This window comes from Canis aureus, chromosome 5 (genome assembly GCF_053574225.1).
Source record: "Canis aureus isolate CA01 chromosome 5, VMU_Caureus_v.1.0, whole genome shotgun sequence".
Taxonomy (NCBI): Eukaryota; Metazoa; Chordata; class Mammalia; order Carnivora; family Canidae; genus Canis; species Canis aureus.
Window position 1 is genome coordinate 44796808 of NC_135615.1, and position 26459 is coordinate 44823266.

Below are 26459 nucleotides of genomic sequence, written 5' to 3' on the forward strand. Positions count from 1 at the left end.
TATTGTGGAAAGTTTAAACACACTGGTGGTTTTTCTTACAGATTGCAAGTGCGACGACTGCTCCATCAATCCCCTCACATTTGTCTCCTGGTTTACGAGATGTGGCTCTTCGGTGTTTAGAACTTCAACCTCAGGACAGACCCCCGTCAAGAGAGCTACTGAAGCATCCGGTCTTCCGTACTACATGGTAGCCAATTATACAAATAAACTATAATGGAGACAGGATGCTCAACGAGAGCAAAACTTTTGTGGGGAACCACGCTGATAATCTGCTGGCCTTCATGCCACTGAACAGCTATGAACAAGACCAGTGGGGAACCCTTACCTAAGTATGTGATTGACAAATCATGATCTGTACCTAAGCTTAGTATGCAAAAGTCCACAATTTGTGCACAAACTGTAAACCGTGCCTTTCAAAGAACTGGCCATAGGTAAACAGGAAAGCAACGAAGTTTTGCATGACTAACAAGCATATTTTGGTGTTTTTGGAGCACTTTTTCAGCAATATTAGCAGCTGAGGGGCTCAGGATCTATTTTAATGTTTCAATTTTTCTTCCATTTCATATCGTGATGACAAGCAGGGGGTTCTACAATTCCGTTCAGTTTTTTTTTTTTGTCACTGGCTATAAATCAGTATCTGCCTCTTTTAGGTCAGAATATGCTATAAGTAGCAGTAAATATATTTTTAAAAGTTGATAACTTCTTTATGAACCACAATTGACCTTTATTTTTTAAATGCCTGGGCAGTTGTGGTTCACTGTGCATTTTACTGTTGGCCCATTCATTTCGTTTTTGGAAATTATGGTTCTATATTTTCATTTTACCTTCATTTTGTTTAATATTCAGGGAAAGGTGATCTTTTCAAACCAGAAAAAAAAAATAGAACTAGGTGTGAACTAGGGTTTATTAAATATCTTGCTATTGCAAGAGGTTTTTTTTTTTTTTAATACAGATTTAATTTTGTTTGTTTTAAAAATTGGAATATAATAAAATACTACCTTCACTGAGTCAGTCACTGCTCTTTTCATGCAGGTTAAATATAAATTAAGTGAAAATCAACATTCTCTGTGATGCAGCTCACAACCAAGATCAAGATTACCTTGAAATTGTTTTTTTTAATGTATTGGTTTCTTTTGTAGGAAACTTCACACCACTGAAGTCTTACTTTGTATGTAACAATCCATTGTTCATCATCACCACTAATAATATTATTAAACTGCTATTTTCCTTCTACCATGCATCATCTCCTTACAGTAGGCCTGGCTGATACTTAAAGGAAAATTAACTAATGACTCAACTACCAATGAGTAATAGTGTTTTTACAAAATAAATTTGCTTGTAACTTTGAAAACATGATCAGAAAGAAAAGTGAAATTGAATTTCACTTACACACTAATTATTGGATTTTGCACAATTATCTAATGGTTTTCATCTGAGTTGAATTCAGATGCATGGAATCCTGAAGGAAAATGGCAGCTCTTTTATCTTTTTGTAAGTCTTTTAAATCAAGTACTGATTAAATATTTAATACAACTTTTTGAGATGTTAAGTTTTAACTCTTCAGAAGCCAGTTGAATTATTGCAGAGTGAAACAGAATTGGTTATTCTCAAAGACTCAGGATAAACTAAATAAGCTATATAGAGTACATTTTAAATGTACATCACAAATTGGAAGTAAAATAAGTTACAAGATAAGTTTACAGGGATATATTGCATATAATTTTTAAAAAGCAGTTTTTTTTTTTATGTGAATGTGTCTCTTAGTGAAATTTTACATTCCTTTGTTTTGGAAGATTGGCAATATTTGAAGAGTTAAAAATAGTACCGAAATGTGAAGTTTGGTAGCTCTAAATGTGTTGTACTTGACTGTCTTTTTTTTATTTTCTTCTTTTTTGTGTGTGTGACTACTTAGAATTTTCACAACCCTAATAAGATTGTTTCCGAGTTTCTCATGTGCAAGCTTTAATGGATGCACTCTTGCCATTTTATGTACTGGAAGATCACTGGTCAGATTAATACTGTGTCTGACAGAAATGTAAACTGTATAAACTGAGGAACCTCAGCTAATCAGTATTACTTTGTAGATCACCATGCCCACCACATTTCAAACTCAAACTGCCTCTAGATGTCCAAATCCATTGTTTGAGTTTGTTTGCAGTTCCCTCAGCTTGCTGGTAATTGTGGTGTTTTGTGTTTTGTTTTGTTTTCAATGCAAATGTGATATAATCTTATTTTCTTTGGATCAAAGCTGGACTGAAAATTGTATTGTGTAATTATTTTTGTGTTCTTAATGTTATTTGGTACTCAAGTTGTAAATAATGTCTACTGCTGTTTATTCCAGGTTCTACTACCTCAGGTGTCCTATAGATTTTTCTTCTACCAAAGTTCACTTTCACAATGAAATTATATTTGCTGTGTGACTATGATTCCTAAGACTTCCAGGGCTTAAGGGCTAACTTCTATTAGCACCTTACTGTGTAAGCAAATGCTACAAAAAAAATCTCTGGGTTAAGAAAATTTGGCTTAAATGTATCCTTTGTTATTTTAAATATATCAAGATATTTTAATTAAAATTTTTACCCCATTGAACCAATTTTATAGTATTTGTACCTATTTTGGTGTTTGTCTTTATAGTAAATAAAAGTTTTTGAACAAAGGTTGGAATTTTGTTTATTTTGCCAGGTGCCCAGTTATGTCCTGTATAGCTAAAGGATCCAGACCAAGATCATATGTTCCTCCTACTTGTCAAGTTTCTTCAGTTTCATTCAGTCCAGACTCATTCCTCAGTTTTTTCTTGACCTTCAGGACCTTAATATTTTTTAAGATTACAGGCTAATGTTTTATAGAGGTCCTTCGCTGGAGTTTGGTGCTTCCTCATGCCTGGATTCAGAGTATGAGTTTGTGACCGGAATGTGGGAGGGGTGACGCTGTGCTCTTCTTGGTGTGTCTTACCAGGAGGCACTCCAAAGCCAATCTGTGCCAGTGCTGGTGATACGGTGATCATCTGAGTAGGCCTCACTCACCACTATCAAGTTACTGTTTCCCTTCATAATATCTAGCTTTATATTAAGTATTGTGCAGAGATGATACTTTGAGACTATGTAGTTTGTTCTTCATTCAACTTTAACCCTCTGCTCTTAGCTTTCCTGAATTCTGAATTACTACTCTGACACTTGCCAATTGCTGATTTTCTAGTTCTTGCATTCCTTCTGTATTTTATTAATGGACAGTTTGCTATAAAGAAGAGCTTCCTCTTCTCCCACTTATTATTCATTTATATAAAACTGGATTTGTGGATTCCTATTCAGTGAGAGAAAATCCATTACTGTCATCATGTATTTGCTCAAATTGTCATTCTCAGCCATTGGATGCCTCTTGAAAGCCAGCTTCTGTGTCCCAACTGGCAAGCCACCAGTATTCATTGCTCTTGGGTGTGCCTTTGTCACTGGCTCCCAGACCTTCCTGGTAGACAAAACTACTATATATATTCCAAGTAGTTTCTCTTGTGCACAGATGAGAAATATACATACATACATACACAAACCATGAGTTCATACCAATCTAATTTCAATTTACCACCACTATGGTTCTTCATTCAAGCTTCCCCTCATTCCATATTTTTAACACTTCCCTGGACAAAAAAAAACCTGACCCCCATGTACCTCAATATATGGTATATTAAGATCCATATATTAAGATCCAATATATGGATCTGTTCAAGATATATATATGATATATCCATATATATATATCAAGATATATATATATCAAGATATATTCATATATATGGATCTTAATCTGTTCAAGTCCTCCCCCTAACCCCCTGAGTAGCCAATCTTCCTGATGCCCATCAGGCTTCCTTCCCTGCATGGCCCCAAACCCTGCTGGACTGCCTTTGTTCCCATTTACCCGTGGGCTTTAATACATATTTGTTCCACATATTTTTTTTAAAGCCATCTTACATGTATATATAAAAGTTGTATTATACATATTGCAGCATATGTATACGATATATTTTATTTTTTAGAACAGTTTTAGGTTTACAGCAAAACTGAGCAGAAGACTCAGAGATTACCCATATGCCTTCTGGCCCCATTACTCACAGCCTCCCCCCCACTATCAACATCTAAGGGCTTTTTGACCAGAAGAAAAGCTCTTCCAAAAATTTTTGTTTTTCTTTTAAATCTTAAGTGAAAATTATAACTCTTCAAACAGTCTACCTTATATGACTTGGTATGTTACATACTTTCACATAAATACTACTACTATTCCAAGGCAGTATAGATTAAACTTAACTGATTCCATCCACACAACTCTTTTTATATTGTATGGAATTGAAAAAAACAATAAAAACTGCCCTCTTATGTTAAACTGATTAGAAGAGGAATGAAGAATTACTCACTAGCAAGTACTTGTCAGGCATACCTTAGAACACAGTGATTATACTCCATTTCACAAATGCAGAAATGAGCCAATTTCAATCATTCTGCAACATAAGCTACAACAGGGAGCTCCCTTGGCCTGCCCCACAGTTTCAGTCTTAGATTGTACCTGTGCTTGTGTACTCATTTCCACTTTATTCTTCATTTTTCTGCCAGTAGTCATTTCTCACAGGATCAAACTTAATCAGAAACAAGATGAATTAACCCTGCAAAATAGGTAATATCATGGAGTAAGTGTGAGTTCAGATAGCATTTTGTTTTAAAGTTTCTGTATAATTTGAAAATGTGCATCTTTTTTTAAGAGAGGAGGGGGAGCAGAGATGAGGCACAGGGTGGTGGTGGGGGGGAGGGAGAGAGAGAGAGAGAGAGAAAATAAGCAGGTTCCATGCCCAGTGCAGACCTTGATGTGGGGCTCTATCTCACAACCCTGAGATCATGACCAGAGCTGAAATCAAGAGTTGGACGCTTAACCAACTTAGTCACCCAGGCACCCCCCAAAATGTGCATCTTTTAAACAGGCTCTAGATATTACTATTAAAGTGTATACTTCTGTCATTTCCAGAAAACAATACCTTTGAGAACAGGTTTTTGCCTTGGAGGAATTAAATTCTATTGTTCTTTGATTCTATTTAAATGGCATTAATAATTGTGTAAAAGGCCCATATCTGCAATTTTTAGGTTTCTCCTTTCTTGATTGTAAGCAAAAAACTCAGGTTGAATTGACATAAAGGAGGAAAGGATGGGCCTTTTAAAGTAGGTCATAAAGATGGACCTGGAAACCACAGAACATGAAACATACCCTGGGTCAAATCTGGCTCTGCCACTTGCCATTTGACCTTTTGAACCTCCATTTATTTCTGCCTCTATAAAAGTGACAGTGTTGTGTGAAATGAAGAACCTATGTAGTAAATGGCCTAGAACATTGCCAGGCACGTTGGATGCACAATATATGTTTGTATGAGTGCATGAGTGACACAAAGGTTCCACACTTAAATACCTGTGTGGCTAGAGGTGTCCTTAGTAGGGTGTGTGGCCAGTCTGACAGTCCAAGCTAAACTCAGGTTCAAGAAGGTCCATGCTTGCCATGTTGGAATGGGAAGAAAAAAAAATAACAGTGCCCAAGCCTTTAAATTTTTAAAAGAAACTGGAAATCTATATTTTATCTACAGTTTTCTGGTATTTAAACACTGGGAGAAACTAATTTAAAATTGGGATTAGTAATTATAGGCTAACAGAACTCATATGCTAGATCTGACCTGTGGCCAACCACGTTTTGATCTCTGGCCTTAGTCCAGACTTATAAAACAAAAGTAGAATATTGGAAGAGAATCTCGGCTTTGGAAAAGTGGATCCGAGACTTTGACTTCTAAGAGCTACAAGAAGAGGGAAAAGTGGAGATGCTGATCATTGATGCTAGAGAAGAAACCTCTGAAGAGAGAATTAATGTCTAATTATATGCACTAATGTGAAATGTTTACCACGAGCCTCATCATCAGGTAGCAAGTTATGCATATGTAGCATTCAAATACGCCATCATCACCGTGATACAGTTGTCGTGAATTTTATTTGACAACAGATATTCTGTCTGTATTATGTGAAGAAAGAACTCCATCCGTGACTAAAGCCAGTCTCATCACCTTGTAGCCAAGCTGGAGTCACTGTAGCCCACGCCTCATGGCCCTCATAGTTTGCCAGTCACGTAGAGATAAAACGAGGATAGCCTGACGGTAGAAAAGGCAAAGCCATCACACCCCTAAGTAGCTTTTCTGACAATGCTGACATTCCTGTTATAGTTTAGAGGTAAATAAATGTTATTTTCCTTTAAAGTCAATTTGCTGAAGATTTCTCAACATGCATAAAGACATAATAGGAGGATGAGGGTGTATCTAGGATGAAAGGGAAAGAAGGAGAAATAAGATGGGATGGGAAATACTGAGAAATCCTTGGCAGGAAGGAGCATGAAAATTTTGTGAAGATCACTCTAGTAGCATCTTGAAGAAAGATCAAACAGGGTGGTACAAGAAGCAGAGACAAAGTCAGGAGATAACTGCAGTGTCCAGATAAATTACGAACGGGGGTGACTGGGTGGCTCAGCCGGTTAAGTGTCCGACTCTAGAGCTCAGCCCAGGTCTTGACCTTAGGGTGGGGAGTTCAAGCCCCACACCGGGCTCCATGCTGAGCTTGGAGCCTACTTTAAAAAAGAATTGTGAAGGGAGAGAGTGACATCAACAGCATAATAGGTCCTAACAAAACTGAATCATGAAGAAATAAAATGTGAACAGACTGATAACAAGTAAGGAGACTGAATCAGTAATTTTAAAACTCCCAAAAGTGAAAAGCCCAGGACCAGATTGTTTCACAGGTGAATTCTATCAAACATTAAAGAATTCATATCCTTCCCAAATTTTTCCAAAGAACTGAAGAGTAGGCAACACGCCCAAACTCAATTCATGAGGCCAGCATTACCCTGATACCAAAGCCATATGAAGACTCTACAGGGAAAGAAAACTACAGGCCAAAGTCTCTGATAAATATGGACTCAAAAAATCACATCAAAACATTATCAAACTGAATTCAACAGCACATTAAAAGGATCATACACCATGAACCCAAGAGGAATTTATTCCTAGGATACAAGCATGGTTCAACATATACAAATCAAAAAATGTGATATGCCACAGAGATACAGAAAGCTTTTGACAAAATGGCAATATTGTTTTATGATTTTAAAAAAAAGCACTCCATGATTAGGGTATCAAAAGAACATACTTCAATATAATAAAGGTCATACATGACATGTACACAACTAACACCATACTTGACTAAGTTTTCATAAATGTAACTTCTTTTCCCTTAAAGTCAATGTACATAAAGATATTTTTCAACCTTTATGTAAATATACTGACAGGATGAGGGCTGTATATGGTTGTGTAGATGAGAAGTTGAAAGCTTCTCCTCTTAAATCAGGAACAATCAGGGGTGCCTAGTCTCACCAATCTTACTCAACAAAGTACTGAATTTCCTGGCCAGAACAATAAGAAAAAAGAACTAAAAGGCATCCAAATCAGAAAGGAAGAAGTAAAATTGCCATTGTCTGCAGATAATATAATCATATGTATACAAAATCTTAGACTCCACCAAAAACTGTTAGAATAAATGAATTCTCTAAAGTTGAGATACAAGATCAATGTAGAGAAATGTGGCATTTCTATACAGTGTTAAAAATTAGTGGAAAGAGAAATTAATAATCTCATTTACAATTGCATCAAGAAGAATACTGAGGAGTAAATTTAACCACAGAGGTGAAAGACCTATACTCTAAAAACTATAAAACATCGATGAAAGAAACTGAAGATGAATTCAAGGTGCTCTGGAAGAATTAATTTTAATTAATTTTAAGATGTCCATACTATTCAAAGCAGTCTATAGATTCAATGCAATCCCTATCAGAATACTAATAGAGGCACCTGGGTGGCTCAGTCGGTAAGCATCCCAGACTTGGTTATGGCTCAGGTCATGACTGCACTAGTTTTGAGATTGAACCCAGCATCAGGCTCCCCACTCAGTGAGGAGTCTGCTTGAGAATCTTCCCTTCTGGCCCTTCCCCTCATGTGTGCACTCCCTCTCTTTCTCAAATAAATACATCTTAAAGAAAAATACCAATAGCATTTTTCACAGAACAAGAACAAAGAATCCTAACATTTGTCTGAAACCACAAAAGACCCCGAATAGCCAAAATAATCCTGAAAAAGTAACTAAGTTGGAGGTATCACAGTCCCAGATTTTACACTATACAACAAAACTATAGTAATCAAAATGGTATGGTACTGGCACAAAAACAGAAACACAGATCAATGGAAGAGAACAGAGAGCCCAGAAGTAGAGCCACACTTATATGGTCAATTAATCTATGACAAAGGAATCAAGAATACACAATGAGGAAAAGACAGTCCCCTCCCCAATAAATGGTGTTAGAAAAACTGGACAGCTACGAGTAAAAGAAAACAATCACTTTCTTACGCCACATACAAAAATAAACTCAGAGTGGATTAAAGACCTAAACACAGGAGATAAATCCATAAAAATCTCAAAAGAAAAAATAGGCAGTAAATTCCTGGACATTAGAATTAGCAATATTTTTTGGTTCACTCTCCTCTGGCAAGGGCAACAAGAACAAAATTAAACTACTGGAATTAAAATAAACTAAAAAACTTTTGGACGGCAAAGGCTGCCATCAACAAAACAAAAAGACAACCTACTAAATAGGAGAAGATGTTTGCAAATGATATATCCAATGAGGGGTCAATATCCAATATATAAAGAACTCATACAATTAAACACCAAAAAACAATATGATTAGAAAACGGGCAGAGTTCTATAGTATACAGAATAGTTATTTTTCCAGATAACATGTACAGAGAGCCAACACACATCAAGAGATGCTCAAAATCATTAATCATCAAGGAAATGCAAATCAAAACCACAATGAAGTATCACTTTACACTGATCAGAATGGCCAGTATCAAAAAGATAAGAAATAATAAATGTTGGCAAAGATGTGGAGAAAAGAGAACCCTTATGCACTGTTGGTAGGAATGCAAAATGGTGTAGCCATTATGGAAAATAATATGGAGGTTCCTCAAAATATAAGAAATGGAATTACCATATGATCCAATAATTCCACTTCTTAGTATTTACCACCCCCTCAAAAAAACCCACTAAACTAAAAGTATATATCCCTTATGTGTACTGCAACATTATTTTCAAAAGCCAAAATACAGAAACAACCTAAGTCTCCATCAATATATGAATGGATACAGAAGATGTGTGCACATGTACACATACACACACACTGGAATATTACTCAGCCGTAAAAATTATTTTAATAATAATTATTTATTATAATATTTAATATATAACATTTAATATAAATATTATTCTCATTATGTAATAATAAATGGTTATGTTAACCATCTGTGATAAAAAGGCTGCACCTAGCAGGTATACTATGCTAAGTGAAATAAGTCACAGAAAGACAAATACCATATTATTCCACTTATATGTGCAATCTAATAAACAAAACAATGAACAAATGGACTCATAAATACCAAAAACAAACTGGCAGTTGCCACTGAGGAGTAGGATGGTGGGGGTGAGGGGAGGCGATGAGCAAAAAAGATGAAGGGGATTAAGAGGTACAAACTTACAGTTATAAAATAAGTAAGTAATGGGGCTCAAAAGTACAGCATAGGAAATATACTCAATAATACCAAAATAACTGTTTGATGAGTGACTAATGATAACTATACCTATCATGGTATTTCAAAATATATATAAATATATAATCACTATGTTGTACACCTCAAACTGATACAGTATTGCATGTCAACTATACTTCAATTAAAAAAAATGTTTAAAGCTGCAGGATACAAAATTAATACACACAAATCAGTTGTTCCTATATACTAAAAATGAAACATCTGAAATAGTAAAAAAAACATCCTCATTTACAAGTGCCTTGAGAATAACAAAAGGCACAGGAATAATGTAACCATGGAGGTGTAAGATCTAGACACTTAAAACTAAAAAACTATGATGAAACAAGTAGACACAAATAAATGAGAAGATCATCTGTGTTCATGGACTAGAAGAATTAAAATTGTTAAAATGTCTATATCACCTAAAGCCATCTATAGAGTTGATGTAATCTCTATCAAAATTCTGGTGACAATTTTCACAGAAATAAAGAAAGCAATTCTAAAATTCCTATAGAACCTCTAAGGACCCCTAATGGCCAAAGCAATCCTGAGAAAGATGACAAAGCAGGAGACATCCCATTTCCTGATTTCAAACTATACCTCAAAGCTGTAGTCATCAAAAGGGTATGGTACTGGCATAAAAATAGATCCAATAACCAATGGAACTACATTAAGAGTCTAGGCATACACCCTCACTGTATAATATTTGACAAGGGAATCAAGAATATTCATGAAGGAAAAAATATCTCTTCAAAATGGTGCTGGAAAAACCTGTAACCATTTCCGGAATAATGAAACCAAACACTGCTCTTTTTTTTTTTTTTAATTTTTTATTTATTTATGATAGTCACACACAGAGAGAGAGAGAGAGAGAGGCAGAGACACAGGCAGAGGGAGAAGCAGGCTCCATGCACCAGGAGCCCGACATGGGTTTCGATCCCGGGTCTCCAGGATCGTGCCCTGGGCCAAAGGCAGGCGCCAAACCGCTGCGCCACCCAGGGATCCCCCAAACACTGCTCTTATACCATTCAACGAAATTACCTCGAAATGTATTAAAGACTTAAACATAAGACCTGAAGATGTAAAACTCCTAGAAAAAAACACAGTAATAAAACTTTTGATGATGGTCTTGGCAACAATTTTTGGGCTGAGACACCCAACTGGAAGCAACAAAAGCAAAAATTACTAAGTGGAACATGAAACTAAAAACTTCTATACAGCAAAAGAAAACAATCAAAATGAAAAGGCAACCTACTAAATGGAAGAAAATTTTTGCAAATCATGAATCTCATAAGGGGTTAATATTCAAAATACATTAAGAACTCACAACTCAATAGCAAAAATCAATCTGATTAAAAGATGCACAGAGGATCTGAATAGTTCGTTCCAAAGAAGACATACAAAGGTCAATAGATACATGAACAGGTGCTCAACATCACTCATCAGGGAAATACAAATCAAAACCACAAGAAGATATCATCTCAGGGAATGTAAGTTGGTGCAGCCACTATGGAAAAGAATATGAAGTTTCCTCAAAAAATTAAAAATAGAACTTCCACATGATCCAGCAGTTCCATCACTGGGTATTCATCCAAAGGAAATGATATTACTATCTCAGAAAGGTATCTGTATTCCCATTTTCACTGTAGCATTATTTTCAATAGCCAAGACATAAAAACAACCCAAGTTCCATCAATTGGATGAATGGATAAAGATGTGGTAAATGTGTGTGTGTATGTGTGTGTGTGTGTGTGTGTCTATTATTCAGCTGAGAAAAAGAAAGAAATCCTACTATTTGCAACAATATCAATGGACCTCCAGGGCATTACGCTAAGTGAAATAAGTCAGAAAAAAACCAGACTGTATGATCCAATAAAATGTAGCATCTTTAAACAAACTCACAGATACAGAGAGTAGATCGGTGGTTGCCAGATGTTGGGAGACTGTAGGTAGGCCAAATGGGTAAAAGTGGTTAAAAGGTACAACCTACCAACCAGGTATAAGTCCTGGGGATGTAGGTATTGAGTACAACATGGTGACTAAAGCTAATGATACTATATTGAATTTGAAAGTTGCTAAGAGAGTAGATCTTAAAAGTTCTCATTACAAAAATAAAATTGTAACTATGTGTGGTGATGGATGTTAACTAGTCTTACTGCGGTGGTCATTTTGCAACGTATACCTATATCAAATCATTATATTGTTCTTGTAAAACTAATACACTGCTATATGTCATTAAAAAAAAAACTTATGTGGAAATAAAGAGAAGTAGTCTAGGTGGCTTAAAAGATTCTTTTCATGGTCAACTTCTACTCAACTCTCATCTCCTGAACTATCGCCTTCTCAAGACCAAGGTACCTTCCCAGTCACTGCTATTCTCCAACACGGGGAACGGACCCTTTTATCATCATACTCCTCTACTAGGACATTCTGTCCCTCTCTTCACTTGATTCACTCCAACTTATTCTTCAGGACTTACTCTTAATTCCTCTACCCCTACCCATGCTGAGTCAGATGATTCTCTCCTGTAAGGTTTTGGCACCCATAACTAAGCTTTTTGGTCCTTCCCCTATTGGGCTATAATCTGTAAGAGACTATGAGTTTTGCAGCTGTATGAACAGTATCTTATTTATCTCTGTGCTCTCACTGACTAGTGCAGGGGCTGAAACAGACTCAACCTCACTTTGTTGAACTAAATGGCAAGGAGAAATCATTGACTTAAAAAATAGTTGATTTCCAACTTAAAATATTTATAGCTTAAATAACTGACGAGAACAGTTTTCTGACTGTATATTCTTGGTGGGATATATATACTCAAGAACAAAAGAAAGCAATTAAATGCTTGGTTTCGGTAGCGGTGTTGTAATTCTCAAAGCATTTTGTATATTGTAGGACAGAGTGAATTAGTAAATACATTGATGCCACTGAAACAGTGTTTCCAGTGTGGAATAAGGAAGATATAAATATGAATGGGAAAAGATGGTGGAAAATCAAATGCTATTAAATTTCAATTGGATACGAACTCATGGTTTTTAAAATATAGTTTTCAAGAGTACCTGGGTGGCTCAGTGGTTAAGCATCTGCCTTTGGCTCAGGGCGTGATTCCAGAGTCCTGGGATCAAGTCCTACAGCAGGCTCCCCATGGGGAGCCTGCTTCTCAGGCTGCCCATGTCTCTGCCTCTATGTCTCTCATGAATAAATATATAAAATCTTTAAAATAAATAATATATATACATATGTATTATATATGTATATATATTATATATATATATTATATATATATATATATATATAGTTTTCAGTAACAATGAGCATATCTAGCTTCTCAATCTTGGCTTCTAAGGCTGACACTGTAAATGAAAAGAAACAGGGCTCCTTATATAAATAACCAGTTTCAGAACTGGAACAATAAAATAGAAAGTGAACCTAGTACATAAGCTTAATGGAGCAAATCAAAAGGATACAACTTAACAGGGCTCCTACAGAACAATTTGGGGCAATTTGATCATCAAATGTTAGAAACACATCATTTCATGAACGCCAGTGTAGCAATGGACTCAGGCAAAAATCCTCATTGATGCTGAAACCACTGAGTGAAATATTGAGAAAAAGGATCCTCTCATGGCCACAGAACATCACTCTAGAGATTATTTAAAAATACAATGGGAAACCAGTATCTTCCAGTGGAGGTCTGTTGTCACTAGAAGTGGTCACAAATAGCATCGCAATACCAGAACAGACTGAAATGCTGTGACTCTTGATGTGATGCAGTAAGAAGTATACATTATATATATCTTTATCATCAAAATTAGAAGTCTACCTTTTGCCAAAAGTGTCCAAGTTGAATTATGAAGAAACAATCAGAAAAATGTTGAACATAAAATATTATGCAAGACACCAGGTCTGATATCTTCATAAAAGTTTTATGTCTTGGAGCATCTGGGTAGTTCAATCAGTTAAGTGTCTGACTCTTGATCTCTGGTCTTGATCCCAGGGTTGTGAGTTCAGACCCCATGCTGTGTCCACACTGGGTATGGAGCCTACTGACTGACTGACTAAATAAATAAATAAATAAAAGTTATATGTCATGAAAAACAAATAAAAGCAGGATAGACTAAATTAGACCAGATTAAGAGACTAAATGCAATACATGAACTCTGATCCAATTTAAAAAACAAATAACAACTTGATGGGATGAGTACTGGGTGTTATGCTATATGTTGGCAAACCGAATTTAAATCAAATAGTAGGGACTCCTGGGTGGCTCAGCGGATGAGCGTCTGACTCTGGTCCAGGGCATGATCCTAAGTCCCGGGATCGTGTCCTACATCCGGCTCCCTGCATGGAGCCTGCTTATCCCTCTGCCTGTGGTTCTGCCTCTCTCTCTGTGTCTCTCATGAAAAATAAATAAAATCTTTAAATAAATAAATAAAATATTTAAAAATATAATAATAATTAAGAAAAGAAAAAATAAGAAACAAATACCAAAAGTCATTTTTGAGACAAGAGAAATGTAAGTGTGGACTATATATTCATGATGCATATGATATTGGGATCACATAGGAAAATGTCATTCTTGTAAAGCTGATGCCTGGAACTTACATTCAAATGGAAAGGAAAAAAAGAGACAAAAGGAGGCAACGTTGCAAAGTATTGACAACTGGTGAAACTACTTAAAAGGTTGTTCATTGTACTTTTCCATAGGTTAAAAATTTTCAAATAAATTTTGGTAAAATATGTCTAAGTTTGTATGTTTTTTGGTTTGTCATCATTTCTTTTTTACATTTTACCTTGATTTCCTTCTTTTGCAGCTAAGTTCCCGCATTTGAGTGGCAATTCTGCCCACAGGAACTGACTGACCACCAGTTAAAGAACTACTTAGACAATTACAGAATATCCAGAAGAGGGCAGCAGAGTAAAATTTTTCTTTAATTAACGAATGCTTGGTGTGTTAACTTTGCCAATTATCTGAAAATCAGACTTTACTTCACCTCTCTCATGAATAAAGCAGTTGTGTTAGTATTCCTCTTAGAAAACTGAAAAACTCAAAAGGCAATCACTGAGACTTCTATTTTTCCAATCTAAAATCTAGACTCAATGTTTATTATCTGACAGGACATTCCTACTCTCCCATCCCCTCTGCTAGACAGTTACAACCAGACAGGTTATATCAGGACACCTGATAACTTTTTTGACGTTCTCCTGTTCTGAAGACCCCTCTTGCTCCCAGCTTTCCACCCCTGCTCTCACCCATCCATCCACCACCCATCTACCCACCCACTCACCACCTATCTGTCTTGGCAACCACTATTCCTCTGAGCTTCCTAAACTATTTCTGCATGCTAGTGCTCTGGAACCTTCAATGACTCCCTATCACCTACTACCTCAGATCTCAACATTTCCAAAGGTGTAATCTTACTTGGCCTGAAAACTTTATTTCCTACTACTCCAAAGGCAAATTTCTGCTTTACTCAGATCATTCTATTTTTGCTCTGTACACCGACTGGGTTCAATCCCATCTCTGTACTTTTGCTCATGCCAGTGATTCTAAAACTTCTTGGTCTCGTAATTTGGTGTGAGAGGTAGCTGAAACTAACTGCACTGAATCTTCCAGTTGATATTCAAAGATGCCACAACCAACAGTGTACCACACAATTCTTTAAGGCATCATTCACACTACTGTCCTAATAGATTTGTGTATTTATTACTTTCCACTAGATGGCAGTAAAGTGTCTGGAGGAAGCGGTGGCTTTCGCTAATCCAAAGACTAGCAGAGCTCATTTCTTTTCTTCTCCTTTTTATGGTTCTAACACTCGATTTGAAAAACATTTCGTCTTCAGGCTCTATTACACTTTTGAAAATTATCAAGAGTCCCCAGGGAGCTTCTGTTTACATGGGCTGTATCTACTGATATTTCCCATACTATATGAAAACTAATGCTTTAAAATATTTACCTGTTAATTCATAAAAATAAAAATTCAACATCTATTACATCTTAATATAGATCACATACCTTGATGAAAAAACAGCTAATTCTCCTCACCCTGCCAAGCAGTGAGAAGAATGGCATTTTTTATATTTTTTCCACAGGTATTTTATTTTTAGCTTAATAAAAGAACTAGATTCTCAAGACAGGGGAAGATGGCAGAATAGGAGGACCCTAGGTTCACCTCACCCTATGAATACAACTAGATAACTATCAGATCATCCTAAATACGCCAGAAATCAACTTTTAGGCTGGCAAAACAACTCCACAACTAAAGGTAGAGGCCACCCTGAAGAAAGTAGGAAGTGCAGAGACGTAGTTTGGGAGAGAAAGAGACTGTGGCCGCTGAGGTGGGGAGGGAGCCATGGTCGCAGAGAAGGGCTACAGACAAGTTAAAACAGCAGAAGGCAAGGGAAAAACGAATCCCCTGTAGCAACTGGCATAGAAAGCAAGCAAGCAAGCCTGAATTTCTTGAGTTCTTCCAACCAGCCTGGCTTAAAGCCTGGAGTTCTAAAGGTCAGCATGCTTGGCTCCAGAAGAGCTCAGAGGACATTGGGGCTGCTCTTAGAGAAAAGTCAGGTCAAACATCCTGCAGACTTACAGCAGAAAGAGCAATCTGAAGAGCACCTGGGGCACACATGGTGAGGTTAGCTGCTCATCTCAGAGCATGTCACAGAGAGGCATTGTTCATGGTGAGACTCCTCCTGGTAGAAAAGAACTCAACAGGCACCATTTCCCATCCTGCTCCTCATAAGAAGCACAGAGCCACCTGCAGGAACCAGCACAGACACTACCTAACTTACTTACACCAAGCCCTGCATCCCAAGCTTTGGTGGAGCTGCCCCTATCAGTCAACATTTGCCTCAGTTCCAGCTCAGTGGGCCCTTCCTCCACAAGACTAGCTCAAATCTATGCTCACACCTCACATCTCCTGATGTTATAGAGTTTTGGGCACCCTCAGTTCTGGTGGCACAGTGGCAACAGGTCTCTCATTTCACAAGCAGACCAGAGTACACCTACTTGAAACTCACCACATTCAGACCAGACACCAAACACTGCCCACAACAGGCAAAGAGCCTCTGCAAATGACTGGCCTGAAGGATAAGGCAGCCAGGACACGAAAGCAGAGCACACACAGCACACAATGGAGATACCCTCGGTAGCACCAGGCCTTAGGAAACAGATGACACTACACTGCAGGGACCTCTTCTTCATAAAGCCATTACTCTCAAGAATAGGAGCCATAGCTGACTTTCCTAACACAAAGAAACAGGCACAGAGACTTAAACAAACTGAGGAGACAGAGGAATTTGTCCCAAATGAAAAAAGAGGACAAGGCCACACTAGGGATTTAAGTGAAAAAGATAGAAGTAAACATGCCTGATGGAGAATTGAAAGCAGTGATAAGGATACTCCCTGGGCTTGAGAAAAGAGTGGAGACCACGAGTGAGACTATTAACACATAGATAAGGAACAACACAGAACAGATAAAGAGCTCAGTAAACAAAATGAGAAACACACTTGACAGAATAAACAGCAGTTTGGAAGAAGCAGAGAGAAAAGAATTATGCAAAATGAGAACAGACTTAGTGAACTCAGTGACTCCATCAAACATAGTATATTTGTATCACAGGAGTCCTAGAAGAAGAAAGAGAAAAGGTGGCAGAAACTTTACTTAAAGAATAACTTCCCTGATCTGGGGAAGGAAATAGATACCCAGATGCAGGAGTCACAGAGAACTCCCCAAAAATCAACAAAATCAGATTTACACCAAGACGTATTATAATGAAATGGCAAAATATAGTGATAATGAAAAGATATTAAAGGCAGTGAAATATGGGGCACCTGGGTGGCTCAGTCGGTTGAGTCCGACTCTCGATTTCAGCTTTGGTCATGATGTCAGGGTCCTGGGATTGAGACCACACCAGCTCTGCCCTCAACAGGAAGTCTGATTTTCTGCCTCTCTCTCTTTGCCCCTCCCTGTGTACATGTGCTTGCATGCATATTCTTTCTCTCTCAAAAGAATAAATAAATCTTTTTTAAAAAAGCAGCAAAAGAAGATAGTTATCTACAAAGGAAATTTCATAATGCTATTGCCAGATTTTTCGCCAGAAACTTTCCAAGCCACAAAGAAGTGGCATGATATATTCAAAGTGCTGAATAGGAGAGGAGCCTGGCTGGCTGTCAGTAGAGCATGTAGCTCTTGATCTCAGGGGTCATGAATCTGAGTCCCACAATGGGTGGAGAGATTACTCAAAAAAAAAAAGCAAAGTGCAAATGGGAAAATCCTGCACCTGCAAATAATCTATCCAGCAAGGCTATCATTCGAAATAGAAGGAGAGAGTTTTTCCAAACAAAAACTAAAGGAGTTGGTGACCATTAAGCCAGCCCTCCAAGAAATACTAAAAGGGACTCTCTGAGTGGAAAGACAAAAATGACAGTAAAAACACAAAAGCAGTAAAATGTAATATTTCTGTAAAGTATTGGTCAAGGAACTCACAAAATAAAAGTCTGCAAAATATACACCATATACCTAAAACATGGGGAGGAGATAAAGAACAAGTTCAAACTTAAACAACCATCAACTTAATATAGACTGCTATATGCAAAAGATGTTGTTTTTCTTTAAGATTTTATTTATTTATTCATGAGAGACACAGAGAGAAGCAGAGACATAGGCAGAGGGAGAAGCAGGCTTCCCATGGGGAGCCTGATGTGGGACTTGATCCCAGGACCCCAGGATCACAACCTGAGCCAAAGGCAGACGCTCAACCACTGAGCCACCGAGGCGCCCTGCAAAAGATGTTATATACAAACCTAATGGTAACCACAAATCAAAAACCACTAATAAATATGCAAAGAATAAAGAGAAAGAAATCCAAATATATCACTAAAGAAAACCAACAAACCACAAAAGACAGAACGACAGGAAAGGACCAAAGAAAATCTTCAAAACCAAAAAACAAGTAATAAAATGGCAGTAAATACATGCCTATTAATAATCACCCTGAATATATATATATATATATATATATATATATATATATATATATATATATATATTTTATGATAGTCACAGAGAGAGAGAGAGGCAGAAACATAGGCAGAGGGAGAAGCAGGCTCCATGCACCAGGAGCCCGATGTGGGATTCGATCCTGGGTCTCCAGGATCGTGCCCTGGGCCAAAGGCAGGCGCCAAACCGCTGCGCCACCCAGGGATCCCAATCACCCTGAATATAAATGAACTAAATGCTCCAATCAAAAGACAGAGGGTGACAGAATACAATAAACAAATACAAGACCCATCTATGTGCTGCCAAAAGAGACTCATTTTAGACTTTTTAAAAACACCTGCAAATTGAAAGTGAGGGAATCAAGAAACATATCGTGCAAATAGAAGTCAAAAGAAAGTTGGAGCAGCAATATTTATATCAGACAAAACAGACTTTAAAACAAAGACTAACAAAAGACAAAGAAGGACATTATAAAATAATGAGAACAATCCAACAAGAAGGTATAACAATTGTAATTACTCACTCACCCAACATGGGAGCACCTGTTTATTAATATAAAACAGTTAATAACAGGGGCACCTGAGTGGCTCAGTGGTTGACCATCTGCCTTTGGCTCAGCTCACGATCCCAGGACCCCGGGATCGAGTCCTGCATCGGGCTCCCCGTGAGGAGCCTGCTTCTCCCTCTGCTGTGTCTCCACCTCTCTCTCTGTGTCTCTCATAAATAAGTAAATCTTTTTTTTTTTTAAAGGAGTTAATAACAAACATAAAGGAACTAGTTGATAATAATTCAACAATAGTAGGACACTTCGACATCCCACTTGTATCAATAGACAGATGATCCAAACAGAAAATCAACAAGGAAACAATGGTTCTTAATGACACACTGGACCAGATGGATTTACCAGATATACTCAGAACACTCCATCCTAAAACAGCAGAATATACATTCTTTTCATGTGCACATGTAACATTCTCCAAAACAGATCACACATTATATTCCATTACATCCAGAAAGCTCTCCTTCATCCCCCAGCTCAAGCCCCTGGCAACTAGGGGTCTGTTTTCTTCCCTATAGTTTTGTGTTTTAAACGACGGCCTCTAAATGAAATCACGTATGTAGATTTTGAGTCTGCTCCTTTCACTTAAGTTAATCACTTGAGATTCATCTACATTGTTGTATTATCAGTAGTTTGATCCTTTTAATTGCTGAGTAATAATCCATTGTGAACATAATATGTTTTGTTCATTCATTTACTAGCTGAAGGAGATTTGGGTTGTTTCCAATTTTTACTGATGACAAATAAAGCTGTTGTTAACATTCTCCTGAGGAAAAAAAAAAGCATCCACAAAGCAAGCCTCAACAAATTCAAAAAGACTGAGGTCACATCATGCATCTTTTCTGTCCACAACACTATGAAACTAGAAGTCGACCACAAGAAAAAATCTGGAAAGACTACAAATAACATGGGGGTTTAAGAACATGCTACTAAATAATGAATGAGTAAACTGAGAAATAAAAAAACAAAAAAGTACATGAAACAAATGAGAATGAAAATCCAATAGTCCAAAACTTTTGGGACACAGCATAAGCAGTTCTAAGAGGGAAGTTTACAGGAGTACAGGCCTACTTCAAGAAACAAGAAAAATCTCAAAAAAACCACCTAACCTTATACCAAAAGAAACTAGAAAAAGAACAAACAAAACCTAAAAACAACAGGAGAGAAAAAGAAAAAGATTAGAGCAGAAGCAAATGATACAGAAGCTACAAAAAAAAAAACAACAGAACAGATCAATGAAACTAGGAGCTGGTCCTTTGAAAAAAAATCAGTAAACTGATGTAAACCTCTAGCCAGACTTATCAAGAAAAAGAAAAAGAACCCCAAAAAATCACAAATGAGAGAGGAGAAATAACAACACACACCAGAGAAATACAAACAAACATAACAGAATATTATGAACAACTATATGCCAACAAAGTGGAAACCTAGAAGAAACTGATTAAGTTCTAGGAACTTACTACCTACCAAAACTGAAACAGGAAGAAACAAAAAATTTGAATAGACTAAACCCCAGCAAAGATAAGTGAATTCATTAAAAACAAAAACAAAAAACAAAAAAACAAAAAAACAAAAAAACAAAAAAAAAACTTCCAACAAACAAAAGGCTTCCCAGGCAAATTCTGCCACACTTTTTAAAGATCTTATTTATTTGAGAGGGCACACAAGCAGGGAGAGGGGCAGAAGGAGAAGGAGAAGCAGACTCCCATTGGGCGTGATCCCAGGGCCCCAGGATCATAACCTGGGCTGAAGGCAGATGCTTAACTGAGCTATCCAGGTGTACTCCATCCCTTGTGAAAAGATTTTAGAATTCTACCAAATATTTAAAGAAAATCTAATACTTATTCTTCTCAAACTATTCCAAAAAAAAGGGGGAGGGCGGTAAACTTTCAAATTCATTCTAGGAGGCCAGCATTACCCTGATATCAAAACCAGATGATGATACCACAAAAAAAGAGAACTATAGGCCAGTATCTCTGATGAACATAGATATAAAATCCTCGACATACTAGCAAACCAAATCCAACAATACGTTGAAAAAAAAAATCATTCACCATGACCAAGTGGGATTTATTTTTGCAATGCAAAGGTGGTTCAATATTCACAAATCAATCAGTGTGATACAGCACAATAAGAGAAAGGATAAAAACCATATAATCGTTTCAATAAATGCATTAAAAGTATCCAACAAAGTACAACATCCATTCATAACAACCCTCAACACAAGTTTACAGGGAACATACCTCAATATAACGATCATATATGAAAAACCCACAACTAACATCACCTTCACTGGGGAAAAAAAATTGAGAGCTTTCCCCCTAAGGTCAGGAACAAAATAAGGATGTCTCACCACTTTTTATTCAACATAGTACTGGAAGTCCTACCCACAGCAGTCAGATAACAAAAAGAAATAAAAGGCATGCAAATTGGTAAGGAAAAAGTAAAATTTTCACTATTTCCAGATGACATGATACTATATATATAAAACCTAAAAGACTCTCCCCAAAACTGCTAGAACTAATACACAAACTCAGTAAAGGTGGAGGATACAAAGTCAACATACAGAAATCTGTTGCACTTCTAAATATCAATAAAGAAGCAATAGAAAAAAAAAAGAATAGAAAGAGAAGTTAAGAAAACAACCCCATTTACAACTGTAGTAAAAATAATCAAGTCTCTAGGAATAAATCTAAACAAAGAGATGAAAGATTTGTACTCTGAAAACTATAAAAAATAGTAAAGAAATGAAAAGTACACAAAAAAACGGAAAGCTATTCCACATTCCTGGACTGAAAGAACAAATATTGTTAAAATGTCTATACCACCCAAAACAATCCACACATTTCATGCGATCTCCATCTAAATACTACATTTATTATTTTACATTTACTACATTCACTGCATTTTTCACAGAACTAGAACAATCCTAAAATTTGTATAGAATCACAAAAGACCCTGAACAGCCAAAGCAATCTTGAAAAAGAAAAGCAAAGCTGGAGTTATCACCATTATGGACTTCAAGTTTTATCACAAAGCTGTAGTCATCAAGACAGTGTGGTACTAGCACAAAAACAGACGCATTGATCAATGGAACAGAATGGAAATTCCAGAAATGGACCCACAATTATACGGTCAACTAATCTTTGACAAATCAGGAAAGCATATCTAATGGGAAAAAGACAGTCTCTTCAACAGTGTAGGGAAAACTAGACAGCAAAATGCAGAAGAATGAAACCGGACCACTTTTTTACACCAAACAAAAATAAATTCTAAGTGAATTCAAGACCTAAATGTGAGCTCTAAAACCATAAAAACCCTAGAAGAGAGCAGAGGCAGTAATTTTTTTCACATGGGCCATGGCAACTTTTTTCTAGATTGGTCCCTTGAGGCAAGGGAATCAAAACCAAAAACAAACTACTGGGAATACATCAAAATAATGTGCTGTCCTCTGCACAGCAAAGCAATCAATCAACCAAACTAAAAGGCAATCTGTGGAATGGGAAAAGACATTTTCAAATGACATATCCAATAAAGGGTTAGTATCCAAAAAATATAAAGAACTTATCAAACTCAACACCTAAAAACCAAATAATCTAATTAAAAATGGGCAAAAGACGTAAACAGACATTTCTCCAAATTAGACATCCAGATGGCCAAGAGATAGATGAAAAGATAGTCAATATCACTTATCATCAGGGAAATGCAAATCAAAACTACAATGAGATATCACTTCACTCCTGTTAAAAAGGCTAAAATCAGGAACACAAGAAATAACAAGTGTTGGTGAAGATGTGCATAAAAAGGAACCCTCTTACACTGTTGGTAGGAATGCAAACTAGTGCAGCCACTTTGGAAAACGGTATAGAGGGTCTTAAGAAAGTTAAAAAAAGAACTATCCTACAATCCAGCTATCATACTACTGGATGTTTATCCAAAGAACACAAAAACACTAATTCAAAGGGATATATGCATGCTTATTTTTATAGTAGCATTATTTACCAAACTATGGAAGCCTACCACTGATCAATGAATAGATAAAGAAGATGTGGTATAAATATACAATGGAGTATTATTCAGCTATAAAAAAATAATGAAATCTTGCCATTTGCAACACAAATGGCAGCTAGAGACTTTAATCCTAAGGGAAATAAGTGAGTCAGAGAAGACAAATACCATATGGTTTCACTCATATTTGGAATTTAAGAAACAAAAAAAAGCAAAGGAGAAAATGAGAGAGAGAGAAAGAGCGATTACAGACTCTCAACTATAGAGAACAATTTGATGGTTACTGGGAGGGTGAAGTGTGAAGTAGGTGACGGGGACTAAGAAGTACACTTCTTTGGATGAGCACCAAAGGATTAAAATAATTTTTTAAAAAGAAAAGAGACTGGAGGGTATTATGCTGAGTGAAGTAAGTCAGTCGGAGAAGGACAGACATTATATGTTCTCATTCATGTGGGGAATATAAATAATAGTGAAAGGGAATATAAGGGAAGGGAGAAAAATGTGTGGGAAATATCAGAAAGGGAGACATAACATAAAGACTGCTAACTCTGGGAAACGAACTAGGGGTGGTAGAAGGGGAGGAGAGCGGGGGGTGGGAGTGATTGGGTGACGGGCACTGGGGGTTATTCTGTATGTTGGTAAATTGAACACCAATAAAAAAAATTTTTTTTCAATAAAAAAATAAAAAAAAGAAAAGAGAAAAAGAAATAAAAAATGGTCCATGTCAATATACAAATGGATCAACCATAAAAAAAAAATTAAGAGCTGGATTCTCCTATATGCTTCACCCAACGTGTAACCTCTAGAAAACTTCACTGTACCCTTGAGAAGATGGGAATAAACAAACACAAATAACATCTTAATACTACTATGAAAATCGTTTTGACCTTGCAGATCTCTAAAAAATCCTAGAGGCCCCCAATGTCCACAGGGTAAATTATGAGCACTACTGGCTTATACTATCCCTTCTCTTCCACCTCTTTTCTACCTATTTCTTTCAAGGACTCCTTAATTCCAATAACTCATACTATGGTAATTAATATTTAATTTTTCTAAATTATATGTTTTTCCAAAGTATAATCTTTGGAAGCTGGATCTATGCACATAGTTATGGGTGAATAAATACTTGCTGGTTATATTACCCACATTAGACAGTGTTGGTATTCAAATAGCCTCCAGAATACCTCCCATCTTTAAACATCATCTCTCTTCCATCAGAGAACTGTTAGGTTCTGCCTCCAATCTACTGTTACCTTCCCCTTCAATACACCACACGCGCACACGCGCACACACACACACCAATAAAATTCCATTCAGGGAACAAGGAAAAGAGACTAAAAATGTATCATTTAATTCATGCAAAATAAGCCTGCCTGTCCTCTAGCTTATCATTGGAAACACTGTTTTTGAGAGAGAGAGAACGCATATGCATGTGAGTCGTGGTGAGGGGCAGAGGGAAAGAGGGAGAATCTTAAGCATGTTCCATGCCCAGTACAGAACCAACTCAGGGCCCAATCTCATGACCCTGAGATCATGACCTGAGCCAAAATCAAGATTCAAATGCTTACTCAAACGAGCCACTTTGGTGCCCCAAGTTTGAAAAACTCTTCTTTCTTCAACAAACTCAAAGTTAGTGATTCTAACCATAAAAAATTTCATAAAATGTCAGGATATCTAATAGTATGTCAACATAAACTCAGTCTTTTCCTCATTTTCCACAGACAAAAAACCTAAACCCCCTCCTCTGCAAGTGGAGAAAGGGAATAAGACCCCTATTTGGTTCGCCAGAATAGGACAGACAATGGTAGATTCACTCAAAGCAGCTCAGCAATTCCCTCCTGCATTTCCCTACAAGGTTGGCTTTCTCATTCTAGGCTATTTACATCTCATCTTCTCATCTCAAACCTCCCTTATTCCCCCAATAACTTCTCAGATAACGATTTTACGTCACAGGTTGCTAAGAAACTAGAAGCTATCAAACTTAGCCTCATCTTTCTTTAGTCAAACCCACAAATACACCTTCTTCTGAGCTCACATTTTCTTCCTTCCCTCTGGCTACAACTAAAGATGTGCCCCTACCCCTGTCAGAGAACAACCTCTCCACCTGTGCTCTCATTCACCTCCCATCTTCTCAAAGATTTTATTCAGGAAACTATTCATACATCTTTATTGATTTCTTTCTCTTTCTTGGATCATTCTCATTGGCACACAAATATGCCAGAGAGGTTTTCATTTTATCAAATTCCTCTCTACTTGTAGCTCCATTTCTCTGCCTCCCTTTCAGTAAAACTTACCTAAAACGTTGTGGATGCTTCTCCTTTCCAACTTCACATTTTCTCCTCAACACCCTCAAACTTGGGCAGCCCCGGTGGCGCAGCGGTTTAGCGCCGCCTGCAGCCCAGGGCGTGATCTGGAGACCCTGGATTGAGTCCCACGTCAGGCTCTCTGCATGGAGCCTGCTTCTCCCTCTGCCTGTGTCTCTGCCTCTCTCTCTCTCTCTCTCTCTGCATCGTTCCCTTCTTCCTTACTACCATGTTCTAACCACACTGATCTTCTTTTCCTTACTTAAACATGTCAAGGTCCTCCCTTATCACAGTGCCTTTGCATTTCCTATCCAGAGACTCTTCCCCACAGATCTTCCCAAGTTTGGTGACTCCCTGTAATTTGGTCTCAGTCATTCATGTCACCGTCCTATCTAAGGTTGCTATTGCTATTCTCACCAGGTGAACCTTATAAAGACAATTAAGTCCCAGCAGGAAACAGATGATACACAAATAAGTTATCCATCATACTTTCTTGTCAGTACCCTGTCTCATTTTCAGGCCACTAATTACTTGCTGACATTATTGTTGTATTTATTTTGTATCTGCTTCCTATACTAGAGCCTTGAATGTAGAAGGTATTCTATAAATTACGTACTGAAATCTCATTTTGAATTCTAGAAGCTACAGTATGTCTAGAGACACATGCCCTACTTGTGGGTTCTTAGGATATTACTCACATAGATTATCTTTCTACGTGGCATTTTTGTGAATTATACCATAAATGGGCATTAAATGATAAAATATAGCACATGTATCTTATTCTTAATTGTGTGGGGTCTTTGGAGATTTGAAACAACAATAAGAAGTAAGGGTAAAGAATCTGAGAGAAGTTAGCAGTTTGGGACAGCAGCACATTTCCATACCTATCA

At 37.1% G+C, this 26459-nt stretch overlaps 2 protein-coding genes across 15 annotated transcripts in view; one reads left to right on the forward strand and one right to left on the reverse strand.

Moving 5' to 3' along the window:
• Positions 1-2656, forward strand: part of MAP3K1 (mitogen-activated protein kinase kinase kinase 1) — a 79279-nt gene extending 76623 nt beyond the window's left edge. Inside the window, exon 20 of the mRNA XM_077897855.1 lies at positions 42-2656. Within this exon, the coding sequence (XP_077753981.1) occupies positions 42-191 (150 nt within the window). The 3' untranslated portion in view covers positions 192-2656. The remainder of the gene's footprint in view (positions 1-41) is intronic.
• The window catches only part of LOC144314109 (uncharacterized), a 102944-nt gene that overhangs the window by 50122 nt on the left and 26363 nt on the right, over positions 1-26459 (reverse strand). For 13 of the 14 annotated variants that reach the window (XR_013379776.1, XR_013379783.1, XR_013379772.1 and 10 more), the window contains exon 2: positions 4552-4648. The gene's annotated coding sequence lies outside the window, so the exon portion shown is untranslated. Of the gene's footprint in view, positions 1-558; positions 3463-4551; positions 4649-26459 lie in introns of those variants that run through there. The other variant, XR_013379775.1, reaches the window with a different exon arrangement.